At 40.6% G+C, this 17,867-nt stretch overlaps 2 protein-coding genes across 2 annotated transcripts; one reads left to right on the top strand and one right to left on the bottom strand.

The window, feature by feature from the left end:
• Positions 1 to 10,785: 10,785 nt before the first annotated feature.
• LOC140761234 (cis-zeatin O-glucosyltransferase 1-like) lies at positions 10,786 to 12,168 on the top strand. The gene has a single exon (XM_073098489.1). The coding sequence runs from the start codon at positions 10,786 to 10,788 to the stop codon at positions 12,166 to 12,168; it is 1,383 nt and encodes a 460-aa protein (XP_072954590.1).
• A 1,932-nt stretch (positions 12,169 to 14,100) lies between these two features.
• Positions 14,101 to 15,680, bottom strand: LOC140761167 (putative cis-zeatin O-glucosyltransferase). Its single transcript, XM_073098380.1, has one exon. It carries the CDS (start codon positions 15,625 to 15,627, stop codon positions 14,497 to 14,499), a length of 1,131 nt encoding a protein of 376 aa, XP_072954481.1. The 5' UTR covers positions 15,628 to 15,680; the 3' UTR covers positions 14,101 to 14,496.
• Between the last annotated feature and the right edge of the window lie 2,187 nt (positions 15,681 to 17,867).

Consider the following 17,867-nt stretch of genomic DNA (forward strand, 5'->3'; position numbering starts at 1 on the left):
TTATTCTTCATAACATGACAGGAATTTTTCCTGTAATTTTTTTTTACTAAAACATATAGGTGCAATGATAGCTTTCCCACATGAGTAGGTAACACTTTTCTTGTAGTACAAATCAAACAATGTGAAAGAAGAAATTCACATATGTCATTTTTTTTTAATTTGCAAATAATACACTGAGTCAAACTGGACTCTAAACAAGACGGCTTTAACACTAACTCATTGTAGCTCTTTTCATTGATCTTTTATGAACAAATTTTTGATGACTAAGCATATGATCAAACTGTGCAAATCAAAGTTAATAGTGAGCTATTTAAAAAAATAATCCATGATATCATGCTCACTCAAGAATACACATACGTTATGAGTGCATTAAATTTGGTTTTATTATTATAGAAGTCGAGGGAGTGACAAAATCAAAATTGATACAATATACTTCAAGATGACAAAATTGACTATAATAACTCATAATCAAGTAAAAAATCATACTTATATGTCAAGAATATATTTTTGAATCTAGAAGTGCATCAATTTCTTTTTTATAAACAAAATAAAACTCTCGACAAATCTGAAACCTAAAAAAAATTCAAAGTAAAAGACTGACTCACAAAACAATCCGTGATTAGAACGAATCCTAACTAGGGTAGTAGAATTTTCATTCTGTAATTTCAAGCATAATGTTTTAAAAATTTCAAAGGTTTCAGACTTCTCACGTAAAAAGGCAACCCAGGTAAATCTGGAGTAATCATCGACCATTAAGAATATATAGTGTTTACCTCTAAGACTTTCCGATTTTGTTGGACCCATTAAGTCCATGTGGACTAATTGTAAGCACACGGTCAGTGGTAGCTGCATTTACCTTATTGTGTGAGATCCTAATTTGTTTTCCAATTTGACATGAATCGCACACTCCTTTCGATATTTCTTTCATCTTAGGTATTCCTCTTACCACTTCTTGTTTGGACAGATTAAATAATTCCTTGTGATTCACATGTTCAAGATGTTGATGCCAAAGATCTACAATGTCGAAAGAAGCACTATTATATTTTAATTTTTGTGTAGTTCGAACAACATAGCAATTATCAGATGTTCTAGATCCATTGCATATAACATTATCATCATGATCTAGAATAGTACAATCATTTTTGGAGAATTTTACCTCATAATCTTCATCACAAAATTGACTGATGCTTAATAGATTTGCTTTCAAGCCCTTAACATAAAAAATATTTTCGAGACTAGGAATCCCTGGAGTACTTACCTTTCCTTTACCTATTATCTTGGATGAATTACCATCTCCGAATGTCATAACTCCCCCTTCATGTTTTTTGAGATTAGAAAATAAAGACTTATCACCCGACATATGTCTTGAACAGCCACTATCTAAATACCATAAATCAGAATTTAAGGCTTTGATACGATTCGGACTTCACCGACGTCGTCTCGAGTTTGGATTGAGTTTTAGGATAAGATTGAGTTTTAGGATAAGATTGAGTTTTAGGATAAGATTGTGTTTTAGGATAAGATTGAGTTTTAGGATAAGATTGTGTTTTAGGATAAGATTGAGTTGTTGGTTAGCCTATAAAAGTATGTGTAGGGCAACCAAAATTATTATTGAATATTGAGAATTGAGTTTGCCTTGCCTCCTTCATCTTCTTCGCTCTCGTTCCCTCAATCTCCCCGGCAACGCCGCTTCTAATCTCCCTCGACAGGCCAATCACCCTAGTCCCTTAGGAGTGGCCCTCTTCTCCCCCTTCTTCCAATTTATCCATCGCTATCCCTAACCTTTCCATCATCCATAACCCTTCCACCATCACTTTTACACCGGTGCCACCCCATCAACACCGGCCCTCCACAATCCACCATTACCTAGGATTTCGTGCCTTCATCCACGGAATCCAAAACAGAGTATCCTGACGTTCGTCCACTAAACGAACGATATTTCGAGATCCCCATCTCCGATTCGCCTGAAACTAGATCCGTTGGAAAGCTCTTTTCCGGGCCTACAACATATCAAAATTTCACAGCGATCCAACGGCGGGATATTTCGGGATCTGATCTCAAAGTTCCGTGCAAGATCGTATTAATCTTGAATCAGAGCCATAGCACCAAAAGAGGGTTCGTATCAATCTGGTATCAGAGCCTATAGCCGAGGAAGGATCGTAACAAGCTGGTATCAGAGCCACCGTTCCTCGGACAAGCGCTTCCAATGACGATCACTCGATCTAATAGGAATACGGAAGAACCTAGCGTTCTATCCATGTTGGGGTCTATTTCCAAACAGATTGCCATCAACAAGCAAATAATGATGGAGATGATGCAGGAAATACGGGCATGGACGAAACCTTTTTCAACAAGCAAGGCAATCACAAGACAGCATTGGGAACCCTCCACAACATACCCAACATCCTCCACGGCCTTCCCGCTCATCACAAAAATAGGGGAGAGTTCGGCTATCCGGCAAGATCGAGATTCTACACCTCGACCCATGGTCAGCCGCAACGAACTGCCACCGGCTACAATGAGATCCTCAACCATTGTAGCAGCCCTCGGAACCTCCACATCTTCCCATGCACCGGAGACCTCGTCGACAAACCGCGAAGTGCTGGCTACCCCACACCTGGTCGCTGGATATCCCTCATCAGGAATCCTCATCAGTGGTGAAGGAGATGATCCGAAATCGCGAATTTCGACACTTGGGCCGCCTTTCACTAGCTCCCTTTGCAACCATAGTGAGTCGGCAACTAAGAAGAAATCGCATATGGCCTCCAGCGATCTTCTACCATTCTCCTCGGTCAATCGACAGTCGACCACGACAGCTTCATCACCAGCGATGACGTTGCAGCTCCCTGCCAAGCTACCACTCAAAGGAGAAGGCCACGATCTTCCACCCATGGCAGCTGAAAGTGCAGATGTGGCTGGACATCGAGGAGAAGAAGTTGAGGAGCAACATCACGCGGAGGACACGATGGCCAAAATCTCCCTCCACGCCTATTCGGGGACGGCGGCACCAAAGACATTGCGGGTGAACGGAGTAGTCAAGAAGACCACAGTAAGAATCTTGATTGACACTGGGTCCACCCACAACTTCATTGACAAGAGGCTCCCTAGGAAGATTGGGCTCGAGTCGGAACCCACGGAGGGGTTCGATGTGACTATTGGAGATGGCACCACTTTGCGAGCAGATTCTATTTGTGGAGGTGCAGAATTGAAGGTGCAAGGCCAAACTTTCACATTGGATCTTTATCCGTTGGCCTTGCAAGGTGCCGATATTGTTTTAGGGACCCAATGGCTTCGGAGCTTGGGGCCCGTGACCTTTGATTTTACAAGCCTCACATTGACTTTTTGGAGAGATGATCATAGAGTGTTGTTGGATGGAAGTAAACCGCTGCTTGAACTTCCAAAAGAAAGGGAGCTCGCTTCTTTCTCGACACCCACTTTTCCTTTCTTTTCAGATCTACGAAGAGCCAGTGCAGAGGATAGTGATCTGGTCCGACTCATGGAGGAGTTGAGAGAGAACCCCTCAAGCAACCCCGAGCACGAGGAGCGCAATGGGTTAGTACTAGAGCACGGGCGAATCAAGGTACCCCGAAACGAAGAGCTACGGAGGCTATTGATGGCACACTTCCATGATACTCCTATAGCAGGACATGAAGGGGTATTACGTACTTACAAGCGGCTGGCCCAAAACTGTACTTGGACTGGGATGAAGACGGACGTGAAGAAGTATGTGCGTGAATGTCAAATCTGCCAACGAGCCAAATCGGAGGCACTCAAGCCTAGCGGGCTACTGCAACCACTACCGATACCAGAGCGTATTTGGGAGGATATCTCCATGGACTTCATCGAGGGGCTGCCGGAAGTTCGAGGACAATCGGTGGTGTTTGTTGTGGTGGATAGACTGAGCAAGTACGCACATTTCATAACATTGTCTCACCCGTTTTCAGCAAAAAGGGTTGCTGAAATTTTTGTTCGGGAAGTGGCACGCTTGCATGGGATGCCTAGGACTATCGTGTCAGACCGGGATCGCATCTTCATAAGTGAGTTTTGGTCCGAGTTCTTCAGATTGCAAGGGACTCAAATCAATCTTAGTTCAGCATATCACCCCGAGACGGATGGCCAAACCGAGGTGGTGAATCGTGGACTAGAGCAATACTTGCGATGCTTTGTGGCGGATCGACCAAAGGATTGGGTCAAATTTCTTCCCTGGGTTAAGTGGTCATACAATACCGCTCATCACTCAAGCATTGGCATGACCCCATTTGAGGCGGTTTATGGGCGCACTCCCCCTGTCTTGCGTGCCTACGATAGACTCGCGGCGACGGATAGGACTGAGCTTGACTTGGAGCTTGCTGATCGAGATGAAACATTGAGACGGCTCAAGACTCACCTAGCCACAGCACAAAACCGCATGAAGCAAACGCATGACAAAGGCAGACGTGAGCGAGAATTTGAGGTGGATCAATTGGTGTTCGTTCGAGCTCAACCGTATCGACAATCCACATTGAGGCCAATTTTGAACCAAAAGTTGGGATACAAGTACTATGGTCCGTACCGAGTGCTACAACGAATCGGTCCAGTAGCTTACCGATTGGACCTACCTGAAGGAACCAGGATACATCCCGTCTTCCATGTCTCGGCATTGAAGGCCCAGATCGGGCCTAACCATGTAGTGGGTTCGACCTTACCCGAACCAATGGAGGAAGATGGCTCCAATGAGCCGGTTCGAGTCCTAAGTCGTAGGAGAAGACGCCAAGGATCCAGATTAGAGACTGAAGTGCTGATTGAGTGGCTGGGCAAACCTACTGACGAGTCTACATGGGAGCTAGAGACAGACATCATGGATCGCTTCCCAAATTTCAAACCTTGAGGACAAGGTTGCGGAAGCGTGGTGGATTGATACGATTCGGACTTCACCGACGTCGTCTCGAGTTTGGATTGAGTTTTAGGATAAGATTGAGTTTTAGGATAAGATTGAGTTTTAGGATAAGATTGTGTTTTAGGATAAGATTGAGTTTTAGGATAAGATTGTGTTTTAGGATAAGATTGAGTTGTTGGTTAGCCTATAAAAGTATGTGTAGGGCAACCAAAATTAGGATTGAATATTGAGAATTGAGTTTGCCTTGCCTCCTTCATCTTCTTCGCTCCCGTTCCCTCAATCTCCCCGGCAACGCCGCTTCTAATCTCCCTCGACAGGCCAATCACCCTAGTCCCTTAGGAGTGGCCCTCTTCTCCCCCTTCTTCCAATTTATCCATCGCTATCCCTAACCTTTCCATCATCCATAACCCTTCCACCATCACTTTTACACCGGTGCCACCCCATCAACACCGGCCCTCCACAATCCACCATTACCTAGGATTTCGTGCCTTCATCCACGGAATCCAAAACAGAGTATCCTGACGTTCGTCCACTAAACGAACGATATTTCGAGATCCCCATCTCCGATTCGCCTGAAACTAGATCCGTTGGAAAGCTCTTTTCCGGGCCTACAACATATCAAAATTTCACAGCGATCCAACGGCGGGATATTTCGGGATCTGATCTCAAAGTTCCGTGCAAGATCGTATTAATCTTGAATCAGAGCCATAGCACCAAAAGAGGGTTCGTATCAATCTGGTATCAGAGCCTATAGCCGAGGAAGGATCGTAACAGGCTTTCAAGACAGTATGCACAACATAACATTTCAAATCACTTTTCTTGACCCATATTACCTTTGTTTTCATCCCATAAATGAAAGCAATTCTAGGTTTTTGCAAAAATTTGTACTTCTCCTCAAATTGAATTCTTTCTCGTTCAATTACCTTGAGTCGTTGAAGTAGTCTAAGATTACTTTTCTTGAGTTTAAACGACTCTAGGTATAAGTCATTATATGCCTTTCGGATTTCAGATTCATCTTCCTCAGCAGGTAACATATCCTGATCATCTGTACTATCAGTATCAACAATAGAGTCAGTATTAAGTAGAGAAGAGGTAAAAGCTACAAAGTTTTCTTCGTCCTTTTCAGAATCATCATTAGATTCATTTGAGTCATCCCAATTAACTTTCATAGCTTTGCCCTTCCTCTTAAGACGATTAGGGCATTCTTGTGCGATGTGTCCAAAACCAGAACATTCAAAACATTGAACTTTATTCTCAGAATTCTTATTTTTCTGTTTGACATTGTTGTTGCTACCACCTGTATTCGAACTCACAGTATTCTTCTTTTTCACAAAGGCTTTGCTTTTTTCAAATTTTTCAGCATTCAACTTGTTTGGCTTCCGAAAGAATTTATTGAACTTTTTGACAAACATTGCCAACATCTCAACATCTAAATCACCTTCATCATCAGACTCCTCTAAATTTTGTTCAATAGTGGATAGAGCCATCCCTTTGGATTTCCTCGGTTTTGAAAGACTGGACTCAAATGTTTGTAGATTTCCTACCAATTGTTCAACTTTCATAGAGTTGATGTCCTTACTTTCCTCAATAACTGTAACTTTCGCATGAAACCTTTCTGGAAGAGACCTAAGGATCCTAAGAATAATTCTGTTTTCATGAATTTTCTCTCTTAGGTTGAAACTGGAGTTGACTATATCACTCAGCTTTGCATAAAACTCATCAAATGTCTCATTCTCCTCCATACGTAGGGTTTCAAAACTAATAGTCAACCTTTGAAGTTTTGAAAGTTTTACAGTTTTAGTTCCTTCATGAGTTGTTTCTAAGATCGTCCAGGCTTCTTTTGCTATTTCACAAGTAGAAATTCTTCTAAATTCTTTCGAGGAAACACAACTAAAAATTGTATTTATTGCTTTGCTATTCCAGCCAACTTTTTCATAATCTGTCTTATCCCATGACTCAATCGATTTCTCAATAAACTCATCATTCACTATGTACATTGGTGAACTCCAACCGTTCACAATGGCCATCCATACTCGCTCATCTATAGACTTCAAATAAGCTCTCATCCTAGTTTTCTAATATCCATAATTTGATCAATCTAAAATAGGAGGTCTAATAGATGATGGTCCATCTCTATGAAAATCCATACCTATCTGATCTCTCTCAAAGGGTGAGAGAACCTTCTCTGATACCAATTGAAAAAACCCCTAGACACACATATGTATCTAACCTTTAGGCAATGATATTGTTCGTTCGCTTAAGTAAAAGTCGGAAGAAATATTTAAAATGAAAGTAGAGATGAATGCCAAGATTTTAACGTGGAAGAACGCAAAACGGGAAAAAACCACGGATCAAAACTCGGATCAAAACCAATCATTATGATAGTAGCAGTTACAAGACTGACTCACAAAACAATCCGTCGATCCAAACGACTTTGTTCCTCTCAGTTTTGATCGCTAGAACCCACGATTCACTGCTTCTTGTGATTGAAGTCCAATCTCAGTAGCCCTCGAGATTGATCTTTCGTCTAGATAGCCCTTAAGATGAAAGATTAAATTCTTATAGATGAGTAGACCCTTGTTCGTTGAAGAACCGATGTAGCCTCAAGAAGTCTCCTTCAATAATGTTTCTTCAACCATCCTAGAGATAGGGCATCACAATCCTTATATATGATCTCCAAGATAGAGCCAAATCCAAGTCTTATCTATACTCACGAAAATCCAATAAATTGCAAACTTCATAGGTGCGTTTGAACGCGGCATGGGTGCGTTCGAACGAGCTCGAGTGCGTTTGAACGCGACAGCTTGAATTCTTTAGGTTGCATTCGAACGCGTTTGTGAACGCAGCTCTCGATCTGTGTGAACACAGTACCCGCGTTCGAACGCGTTTGTGAACGCGGCTCTCTGTCTGTGTGAACGCAGTACCCGCGTTCGAACGCGTTTGTGAACGCAACTCTCTGTCTGTGTGAACACAGATTTCGCGTTCGAACGCGTTTGTGAATACGGTGTGAACTCAACGACTTTTCTCCAATAATCTTGCAATTTTTCAAACCAGAGATATTCTAGACTTATGTAAAGCTCATATACATGTAAAAAATACACTTAGAATATTTTGTACACAATTGCCAACAAATAAAAACCTAACACATAGTACTTGAAACCTCCAACAGAAGCTTGAGCAGGTCCCCACACATCGAAGTGGATAAGTTCAAGAGGAGAGGTGGTGACACGAACAGAATTATTATAAGGAAGTCGATGACTCTTTGCACGTTGGCATGCATCACAAACTGAGGACTCTTGTTCAAAGGAACAATCTAAATTATTGGATTTCAAGATAGACCTAGCAATGGACGAAGTAGGATGCCCAAAACGTTGATGCCACAGAGAGGATGACACCTTGACACCGGATGAAGCATGATGAGGAGTGGTGGATGTTGAGCAACCAAACGGCACTAGGTAGAGACCCCCTTTGCTTCTACCGAGTAGAAGCGTTTTCTTCGTAGCCTTGTCCTTAATAAAGAAATCATCGTCATGAAATTCAATGAAAACATTATTATCAGAAACAAGTTTGTGTGCAGAAAGAAGATGTTTATTTATGTTAGGGACATGAAGAATATTTTTAAGAGCAAGAGAACGATCTAAGTCGGGAATTATAGAATGGCCAATATGTGAAATGTGCAAACTTGCTCCGTTGGCCACTTGAACCTGATCCTTGCCGTGGTAGCGTTCCTGAATGGTTAGCCGATCAAGATCACTCGTCAAGTGATCTGTTGCACCGGTGTCAGTATACCGGTTCGTGTCAACATTGTAGCCTCCTCCAGTCGTGGCACTGTTGACGCCGTGCTACTCCTCCGGCTGGTACGCATGGTTGAATCTGTTACGATAGTTCAGGGCTATATGGTCGTAGATGCTGCACACTTGGCAGCGAGGACCATTGTTCCTACCACGGCCGTGCCCACGTCCGCCCCGGCCACTACCACCGCCACCGCGTTAGCCGCCACGATTGTTGCCGAAGTTGTTGTTGTTGTTGTTGTTGCGACGTGGGGCATTGGAGGAGTTCTAGCGCATGGCATTGTTGGCAGATGAAGAAAATTCCACCACGCCACCCGTCATGGCAGCTTGAGCTTCATGCGCAAGCACGTAGGAGTATAGCTCCGAGAGAGTCACTGCTCGCTGATAGCACAGGACAGTAATGGCACTGACGAGATCACCGTGGCCCGCACCAAGGCCGGCGAGGATGTAGCCGATCACTTCTTCATCAGACATGGGCTGCTCGATGTTTGCCATGGTGTCGACAAGGGTCGTCATCTTCTGGAAGTATTCAGACATGCTCATGTCGAGCTTCTTCGTTGTGGAAAGCTGGGTGCGAATTTGGATGGCGTTCCGATGATGTTGGGCGAAGAACATTGTGTGGAGCGTCGTCCACACTTCAGCAGAGGTGCCGGTGGGCAGGAGTTGAGGCAGCACGTCCTCAGTCATGGAGGGCAGGAGGCCACCCAAGATCGCCTGATCTTGGATGATCCAATTGACGTGGGCAGGATTTTCCACCTACCTGGCGGCATCGCCAATACCTTTGGTCACCGTGGCTGGCGGCATGGGAGTGGTGCCATCGAGATTGCCACAGAGTTGGATGCCGCAGAGGATAGGGACTACTTGGGCCTTCCATAGGAGGAAATTGGTGCGGGTTAGCCTACAAGTAATGGCGTTGGCGAAAGAAGAAGAAGTAGTGGTCATGATGGAGGCGCTTGGGGAGGAGACCAGGACGTCGGCGGCGTTGGAAGCGAGATCGGAAGAAGTCATGGTGAAGGAGATGGGATCAAGCTCTGATACCAAGTCAGAGAAGCTATTAGCCGCTGAAATCCCCTGAGGGGTGCAATACTCTTTATATAGATAATGCAGAAAATATCTTCATGATCCTATACAATCAAAATTCTATACAATCAGATCCTTTTATCTATATATAGAACCAATCCCTACAATTATGCTATGCATAGATCGCTATCTACTATATTTACAATACTCATACCTAATAGATTGCTATCTACTATATTTACACAAATAAACCAAATGTGATCGTGTGTCACATAGGTAACTAAACCAAAAGCGTGCAGTAAAAATGATTAAAAGATTACAATAATCTTAAAGGTTTCTAAAAAAACTAAAATTCCTAATTTATTTGGAATTCTTTGGTTTTTAATGGTGTTAGTTTTTATGACTTTAATGGATATGAACTATCTAAAATATTTATGTGTCTCGTGTCTGTCTTTGTATTCTTAAATTTAAAAAACTTAAGGTGTAATTTATAAAATATTCGAAATAAAGAAGACTATAATTAAGAATTTTAAATAAATTAGAAATTTTAAATATTTTTCAAGCTCTATCAGTCTATTTATAATCTTTTGGTCGTTTTTAGCGCACGTGTTTGGTGTAATTACTAATTACTTATAAGGGGCACACTGTGAATAAATTACGACAAGAAACCCGTCATTAGCGCACGCAATCATATTTAAATCCTTCTGGCTGTGAAGAAATCCATGATTGACGTGTAAAAAGTGGAAGGAGGACTTATTTTACACGGCACGTCTGAGTGTAAATGTGAAGAAACCATACTTGAGTGGAATCTGAGTTACATGAGTTAAGCACATACATCATCCCTTCATGTAGCTTAGGTAGCCACAAGTTAGTAACTTAGTAAGTTTGTTTTGGAATCATCTAAAACCCAATAAAAAGACCGCAAATACCCGAAAGCAGCATTGTTTTTGCAACCGGGACTGCAGGCGATCCACTCCCGAGTTGGCTCTGCTCTCTCTCTCTCTCTCTCTCTCTCTCTCTCTCTCTCTCTCTCTATATATATATATATATAGATTAGATATCCTTCACCTAAAACAGAGAGACCTAAAATTGATCACCATGGAACAAAAATCAAAGGTATCAATCTTAGTAGTTCCATTCCCAGCCCAAGGCCACCTCAACCAACTCCTCCACTTCTCCCTCCTCCTCTCCTCCCGTGGCTTCCCCGTCCACTACGCAGCTACTCCCACCCACGTCCTCCAAGCTAAGTCTCGCCTCCAAGGTTGGAACCCTTCCTCTCTCCACTCCATCCACTTCCACTCCCTCCCTATCCCTCAATTTCCCAATCCACCACCGGACCAAAACTCCACCATCAAATTCCCATCACATCTCTTTCCTGCCTTTAAAGCATTCATAAACATCAGAGCCCCTCTTTCCTCTCTGTTACAAACTCTATCCTCTGCTTCAACTCGACTCGTAATAGTCCATGACCCACTTTCTTCGTTCGCTGGCAAAGAAGCTGATTCATTACCAAATGCTGAGTCGTACAATTTCCAATGCCTCGGCGCCTTCTTCCAACTCAGTTTTCCGCAAGTAAGCGAATCCTTTGCAGAGCTTTTACGAGCCCATGACTTGGTTCTCCCTGCACGAGATAGCTGCCGGACTAAGGAGTTCGTGGAATTCGTGAATCGTAACTACTACGACAAAGAAAAATCTGAATCCAGCACGATTATAAACACATGCATGAAATTGGAAGGTGAATTCCTCGAATTGCTACGCCATGAGCCGGATTTTGTTGGCAAGAAGATATTCGCGATTGGCCCAGTAAATCCTATCGCGATTCCCGAAGGTGGTCATAGACACGAGTGCTTGTATTGGCTCGACAAGCAACCGGAAGGTTCCGTTCTCTATCTCTCCTTCGGAAGCACGACGATGCTCTCTGAGAACGAGGTCGAACAGGTGGCGATCGGACTAGTCCAAAGCCGACAACGATTTATCTGGGTCTTGAAAAGCGCGGATAGAGGCAATATATTCGCAGAGGAGGCAAAGGAGACGAGCTCTAAGTTGCCTCCTGGTTTCGAGAAGGAAGTGGAAGGGAGAGGAATAGTTATTCGAGATTGGGCTCCACAGTTGGATATCTTAGCTCACAAATCCACTGGCTTATTCATGAGTCACTGTGGTTGGAATTCTTGCATGGAGAGTCTTAGCATGGGAGTGCCAATTGCTGCATGGCCAATGCATTCGGACCAGCCTGCGAATGCATTGCTTGTGACCAAGTATCTGAAGGTTGGTGTTATGGTTAGAGAGTGGGATAGAAGAGAAGAATTAGTTATGGCAAAGGACATAGTGGAGGCCATTAATAAGATCATGGTATATGACGAAGGGAAGGAGATTAAGCAACGGATTAACACTTTAGGTGAAGCTGTGAGAGCAGCAGTATCGGACGGTGGGTTTTCTAATGCTGCTTTGGAATCGTTTATTGCTCATATCACAAGATGCTAATTATGCCATTAGAGTTGCACACTATTTAAGCGATTAGGGCACCATGCTGTAGCTTCTTCGTGATAATGTATAATAACTATGTTCTAAATAATGCCATGCTTAATTAACTTGAAAATATATATTAGTCTAGCTTTTGTCTACCTCAATGATTGGATTCTATTAGCCCTGTGACATGCGAGAGGGCATAGATTAAAATTCTCCGTAATATTATTTATACATGTATTACTTAACTCCATTATGTATGACCTATTTTTGGGAAGCGTTTAAGGTGGAATTTATTTATATTTTTGAGTTAAATATATTTGGACGGTTGTTGAATTTGTATCGTTAGAAATTGATTGGTGAAAAAAACACACAAACGCACACACCAAACAATAGACTATAGTATAGGTGTGGATGATTTGAAGAACTTTATACCCACCATTTTTTTATTTTCAATAATTTTTATTTAACACGGTACGCTAATTTGGATGGTGCTAACAAAAATACCATATTATAATATTTAAAATAATTTATAAAATATATAAATTATTTATATTTATTTTATTTTTTCTCTCTCTCATCTGTTCATCATGCCCAACAAACGGAGAAGTTGGTTGGAGAAATTAAAAAGAAAAAACTGGTGGAGTGTAGAGAGGAAGAGAGAGAGAGGATGGTTGGATATTTTAATAATCTTAATATTTATTAGTCAAAATAATATTAAAATATTAAATAAAAATTATAAAAAATATTAAATTACAAAATAGCCGCAACGGGTGACAGGTCTCATTCTTTTGTTGAAAGTGCATCGATAGTTACAATATTGCCAACTCAAAATATCAAATTATTATTATAAATGTGAAGTTAAGGTAATAGAAAAGAATATAAATTGTGGAGCCCACAAATTTTCTTATTTCAAGCAACAGTAATTAGCTTTGCAATTAGCTATGGTATTGTTAATTTTAACCATATGACTACAAATCTAATACAAAAAAAAAGAAATGTACAAATAACTTTGAACGAGCCAATACTTAGCATAAAACAATAGCACAACTCCTAGAACATTATATTGAGCGTTAATGGCACATAAAATATAGAGTAATGATTCTTCTCAAGCCAAACCAGTGGTCCATTTTCGCTTCGCACGAAAAGCCTTCTTTTTTCTTTTTTTTGTTCTTTTCTCTTAAAATCACATTGCAAACTTATTGACAATTATCTGATAAATTCTCAGCGGAAATTGGAGAGGAGTGTCGTGGCTAAGTGAGAGGAGACAGGGAGAGGAAGAGAAGGTGAAAAAAAAGAGAAATTTTACTTAGTCCTTCATTTTTTATACTTAACCACTTAATTTATTAATAATGTGAAACGAAAGACACTGTTAACAAGGTACTTAAAATTACTCTACTGTCGTATTATTTTTTTGTTAGACAAAAGTTTTTGTTTTAATGCCAACCGTCAACACTCCCTCTCCTTCGTTCTTAAATAATTTCAATATAAGATTTGAAGAAAATCATATTTATTTTCTTGGTAGCTTGCGTACATTTATTTTCTTGGTTCATCACATGTCGTGTTTGGTAGCTTGCATTTACTATTGAATGTATAGTTCCCGAGCAGATATAATATATCCAAAGAAAAAAAGAGATATATATATATATATATATATATATATATATATATATATATATATATATATATATATATATATATATATATTTATATTTGATTATATATGGATTTTAATTTATTTATTAATTAATTAATGTGTGATGAAAGAGGTTAATTTAGTCCATAAAAGTTGAGAAAGGGTAAAATACAGCCCACCAACCTTTTTTTTAACTAGCACTATTAAAACTTAATGAGTCTATATTAGTAATTAGTAGAAGATTGTTTAGTGATAGAAAACGTAGAGAGAAGTAAGCAATTCTATGAGCAAATGCAATTAACCCAAAGATTAATTCCAAGTTGCATTTATTAATATAGACCAATCATATCAACTCGAAATATTTTGGGCTCGACAAGACTCAATCATTGAGATTATGGCATTATTTTGCATAATAGTCTTGAAACATGCATACTAATACCAACCATCGATACAATGCATTATCACCTTGTAATATGATCAATAAATAAATCCAACTCAGCACGAGAAGACCCACCATCCATTACTTCTCCTCTCACAGCTTCACCTAAATCTCTAGCTCTTTGCTTAATCTCCTTCCCTTCATCATAAACCAAGACCTTATTAATGGCTTCCTCTATATCCTTTGCCGCAACTATTTCCTCTCTTCTGTCCCACTCTCTGACCATAACACCAACCTTCAGATGCTTGGTCACAAACAATGCATTCACAGGCTAGTCTGAATGCATTGGCCATGCAGCAAATGGAACTCCCATGCTAAGACTTTCCATGCAAGAATTCCACCCACAGTGACTCATGAATAAGCCAGTGGATGTATGAGCTAAGATATCCAACTGTGGAGCCCAATCTCGAATGACCATTCCTCTCCCTTCCACTTCCTTATCGAAGCCAGGAGGCAACTTATAACCCGCCTCCTTTCCCTCCTCCGCAAATATATTGCCTCTATCCGCGCTTCTCAAGACCCAGATAAATCGTTGTCGGCTTTGAACTATTCCGATCGCCAACTGCTCAACTTGGTCCTCCGAGGGGGTCGTCGTGCTTCCGAAGGAGATATAGAGAACGGACCCATCCGGTTGCTTGTCGAGCCAGTCCAAGCACTCGTGTCTATGACCACCTCCTCGTATCACGACTGGATTTATCGGGCCAATCGCGAATAACTTCTTGCCTATATAATCCAGCTCTTGGCGTCGCAATTCGAGGAATTCGCCTTCCAACTTCTTGCATGTGTTCATAATCATGCCGGACTCTCTTTCGTTATTGTCGTAGTAGTTGCGAATCATGAAGTCGGAGAACTCCTCAGTGACGCGGCCATCTTTGGCGGGGAGAACCAAGTCATGGGCTCGTAAAAGCTTTGCAGTGGATTCGCTTATTTGTGGAAAAGTGAGTCCGAATAAGGCGGAGAGGCACCGGAAGTTGTATGACTCGGTATTTGGAAGTGACTCAGCTTCTTTGCCAGCGAACGAAGAAAGTGAGTCATGGACTATTACGAGTCGAGTTGAAGCAGAGGATAGAGTTTGTAACAGAGAGGAAAGAGGGGCTCTGATGTGCAGGAAGGCTTCAAACGCAGGCTGGAGATGGGATGGGAATTTGATGGTGGAGTTGTAGTCTGGTGGTGGAGTGGGAAATGGAGGGATGGGGAGGGAGTGGAAGTGGATGGCATGGAGAGAGGAAGGGTTCCACCCTTGGAGGCGACACTTGGCTTGGAGGACGTGGGTGGGAGAGGTGGCGTAGTGGACGGGGAAGCCACGGGAGGAGAGGAGGAGGGAGAAGTGGAGGAGTTGGTTGAGGTGGCCTTGGGCTGGGAATGGAACTACTAAGATTGATACCTTTGATTTTTGCTCCATGGTGATCAATTCTTAAGCTTGGCCTCGCCTCTTTGTTTTAGCCTTTTAGGTGTATGTAGGATATATTATATATATATATATATATATATATATATAAAATATAGCAACAACTGTATTCAGAGACTCTTGTCTATCACAAATATTTGCAATTTAAAACGGAAAATTTGCATTTAAAATGCTTAGTATTGACTTATATTATTCGGATGGATGGCATAAAAAAATAATGTTCTGTCAAGTACAAATAATTTTTTTTTAAATGATCAAAATGTCCTTCTCTATCGTTCTCTCTTTCACGAAACAATGAAATTGATCCCTATTTGCAGCACAAATCCCACCTTCTCATTACTCGTTTAAGATTTATAACACTTCAAGCAAAGTTAATAGAATACTCGTTTAAAATTTATAATTTCTTTGATGTTCTAGGGTTGGAATATACTATGAATTTAATGCTCTCTTGGGGTATATCTTGTTGCGTTTAGCATTTTGAGTCTGAATATAAATTAGGTTAGGTATAAGCTGAGTGTAATAGGTTGAGTAAGTGATATTTTAATAATTTTTTTAGTATAGTTAATTTAATTTAAAATTTAATTAAATTTAACTTACAGATCTATCGACTAAATATTTTATTTATATATTTAATAAGATATAAAAACATAATTTTGAAATGCTTTTCAGGAGTTCCTGATAAGAACTGAGCAAATCTGATCGGCCAGCGATCTATCAAATTTTTAATTGGATAGTGACAATTATCTAATGATCGTTTGGTAATCTATCAAAACTTTAATTGCATATGAACAATTATTTAATGATTGGCCGGCAATCTATCAAACCTTTGTACTATTGATTTAATTAATGTGGTCCTAATCCAGCTCATATGAATCATACGCCCGTGGTGCACGTATTTTATTGTTTGTTTATATATGGGGAAAATTGTTGATGAAGGTACTATAATTATTGTCCATATGTTGATGAAGGTATTGACACCCTACAAGAAGTTGGACAATTGGGTTAGTGTAACGCAGCCCCCCCCCCCACCGGCACAGGCACGTGCATGCTCACGCGCTCATACAGCACGCGCGGTGCAACAGGTCGGGCGGGGCCCGTCACGTATAGATATACTACTATGCACATGTAATCATGACATAATCAAATAATACCTACTGATATATTTATACTCATATAATCCAATACCAAATAAATTATATTATTAACCAAATAAATCTGTTAACATCTTAATATCCACGTTCATAATAATATACACCAGGCCACTATCTAATCTAGCAGGATCCACATAGGCCACAATTATCAAGATACAACTAAATAACTCATACAACACTACACTATGATTTGACCTGTATTATACAAATCATCGTCTAATACAAAAGAGTACAAATATCAAATACTAGTACAACTCAATTTCTATATAAACTATTATCTATACCGTCTCACATCTATAGCTCACCTTATTATCGCTCTAAAATATTTTCTCAAGATATCACGAGTCGCTATCACTGTACCACATATCTGAGGGGTTAGAAAAAAATAAAGAGTCATGAGTAAAAGGCTTAGTGAATATACCTTACTCCAAATCAGTGATGCCAAACAGAGAGTAAATTATATACTGGATAATATGAATCAGAAAGAGCATCATATCATGAATGAGTATATGAATGCATTTTCAATAATATATGAATAAAAAGTAGATAACAAGTCATAACTGATAAAAGTATATAATCTTTGACAATGAATGAACAAATCTTCATGTTATACTGTCATCAAAACTCTCTCCCAAATATGACACATGATGCATGCCGACCATGACCATGCTATGATATCAAATACAATCATATGTGATGTATATTAATCACTCAATAATCAGGTAATCAGATGATAATAAAATCATATGCATTTCTCAACACCTCCATCATCAATGTCAGCTCTATATGTCATCATCATACTAGACCACTGTGCACAGTCAACACCCGGTACCCAGTCTCAACATCACGTCCGAAGGCTCAGAGCATACTCTGCTATCCGCAAGGAGTATCTTAAATATAACCATACCCTACCATCCGCTAAGGGTATCAACATCCATCCAGACCGGGCACCATTCTAGCTGATAGAATTCTCATGAGGATAATTCGCCACATATGTTATAGCGAACGGTATGTGTCTGAATGTCTGCTGCGCACACAGACTAACGAATTCGGACGTAAGGCCGACAGGATCGCAACTATATC

The sequence above is a fragment of the Typha angustifolia genome, chromosome 6, assembly GCF_048772165.1.
Source record: "Typha angustifolia cultivar Huaian chromosome 6, ASM4877216v1, whole genome shotgun sequence".
Classification (NCBI taxonomy): Eukaryota; Viridiplantae; Streptophyta; class Magnoliopsida; order Poales; family Typhaceae; genus Typha; species Typha angustifolia.

What these genes read in the sequence shown, in the direction of transcription:
- LOC140761167 (XM_073098380.1), bottom strand. Translation starts at nt 15,627, where the DNA reads ATGGAGCAAAAATCAAAGGTATCAATCTTAGTAGTTCCATTCCCAGCC.
- LOC140761234 (XM_073098489.1), top strand. Translation starts at nt 10,786, where the DNA reads ATGGAACAAAAATCAAAGGTATCAATCTTAGTAGTTCCATTCCCAGCC.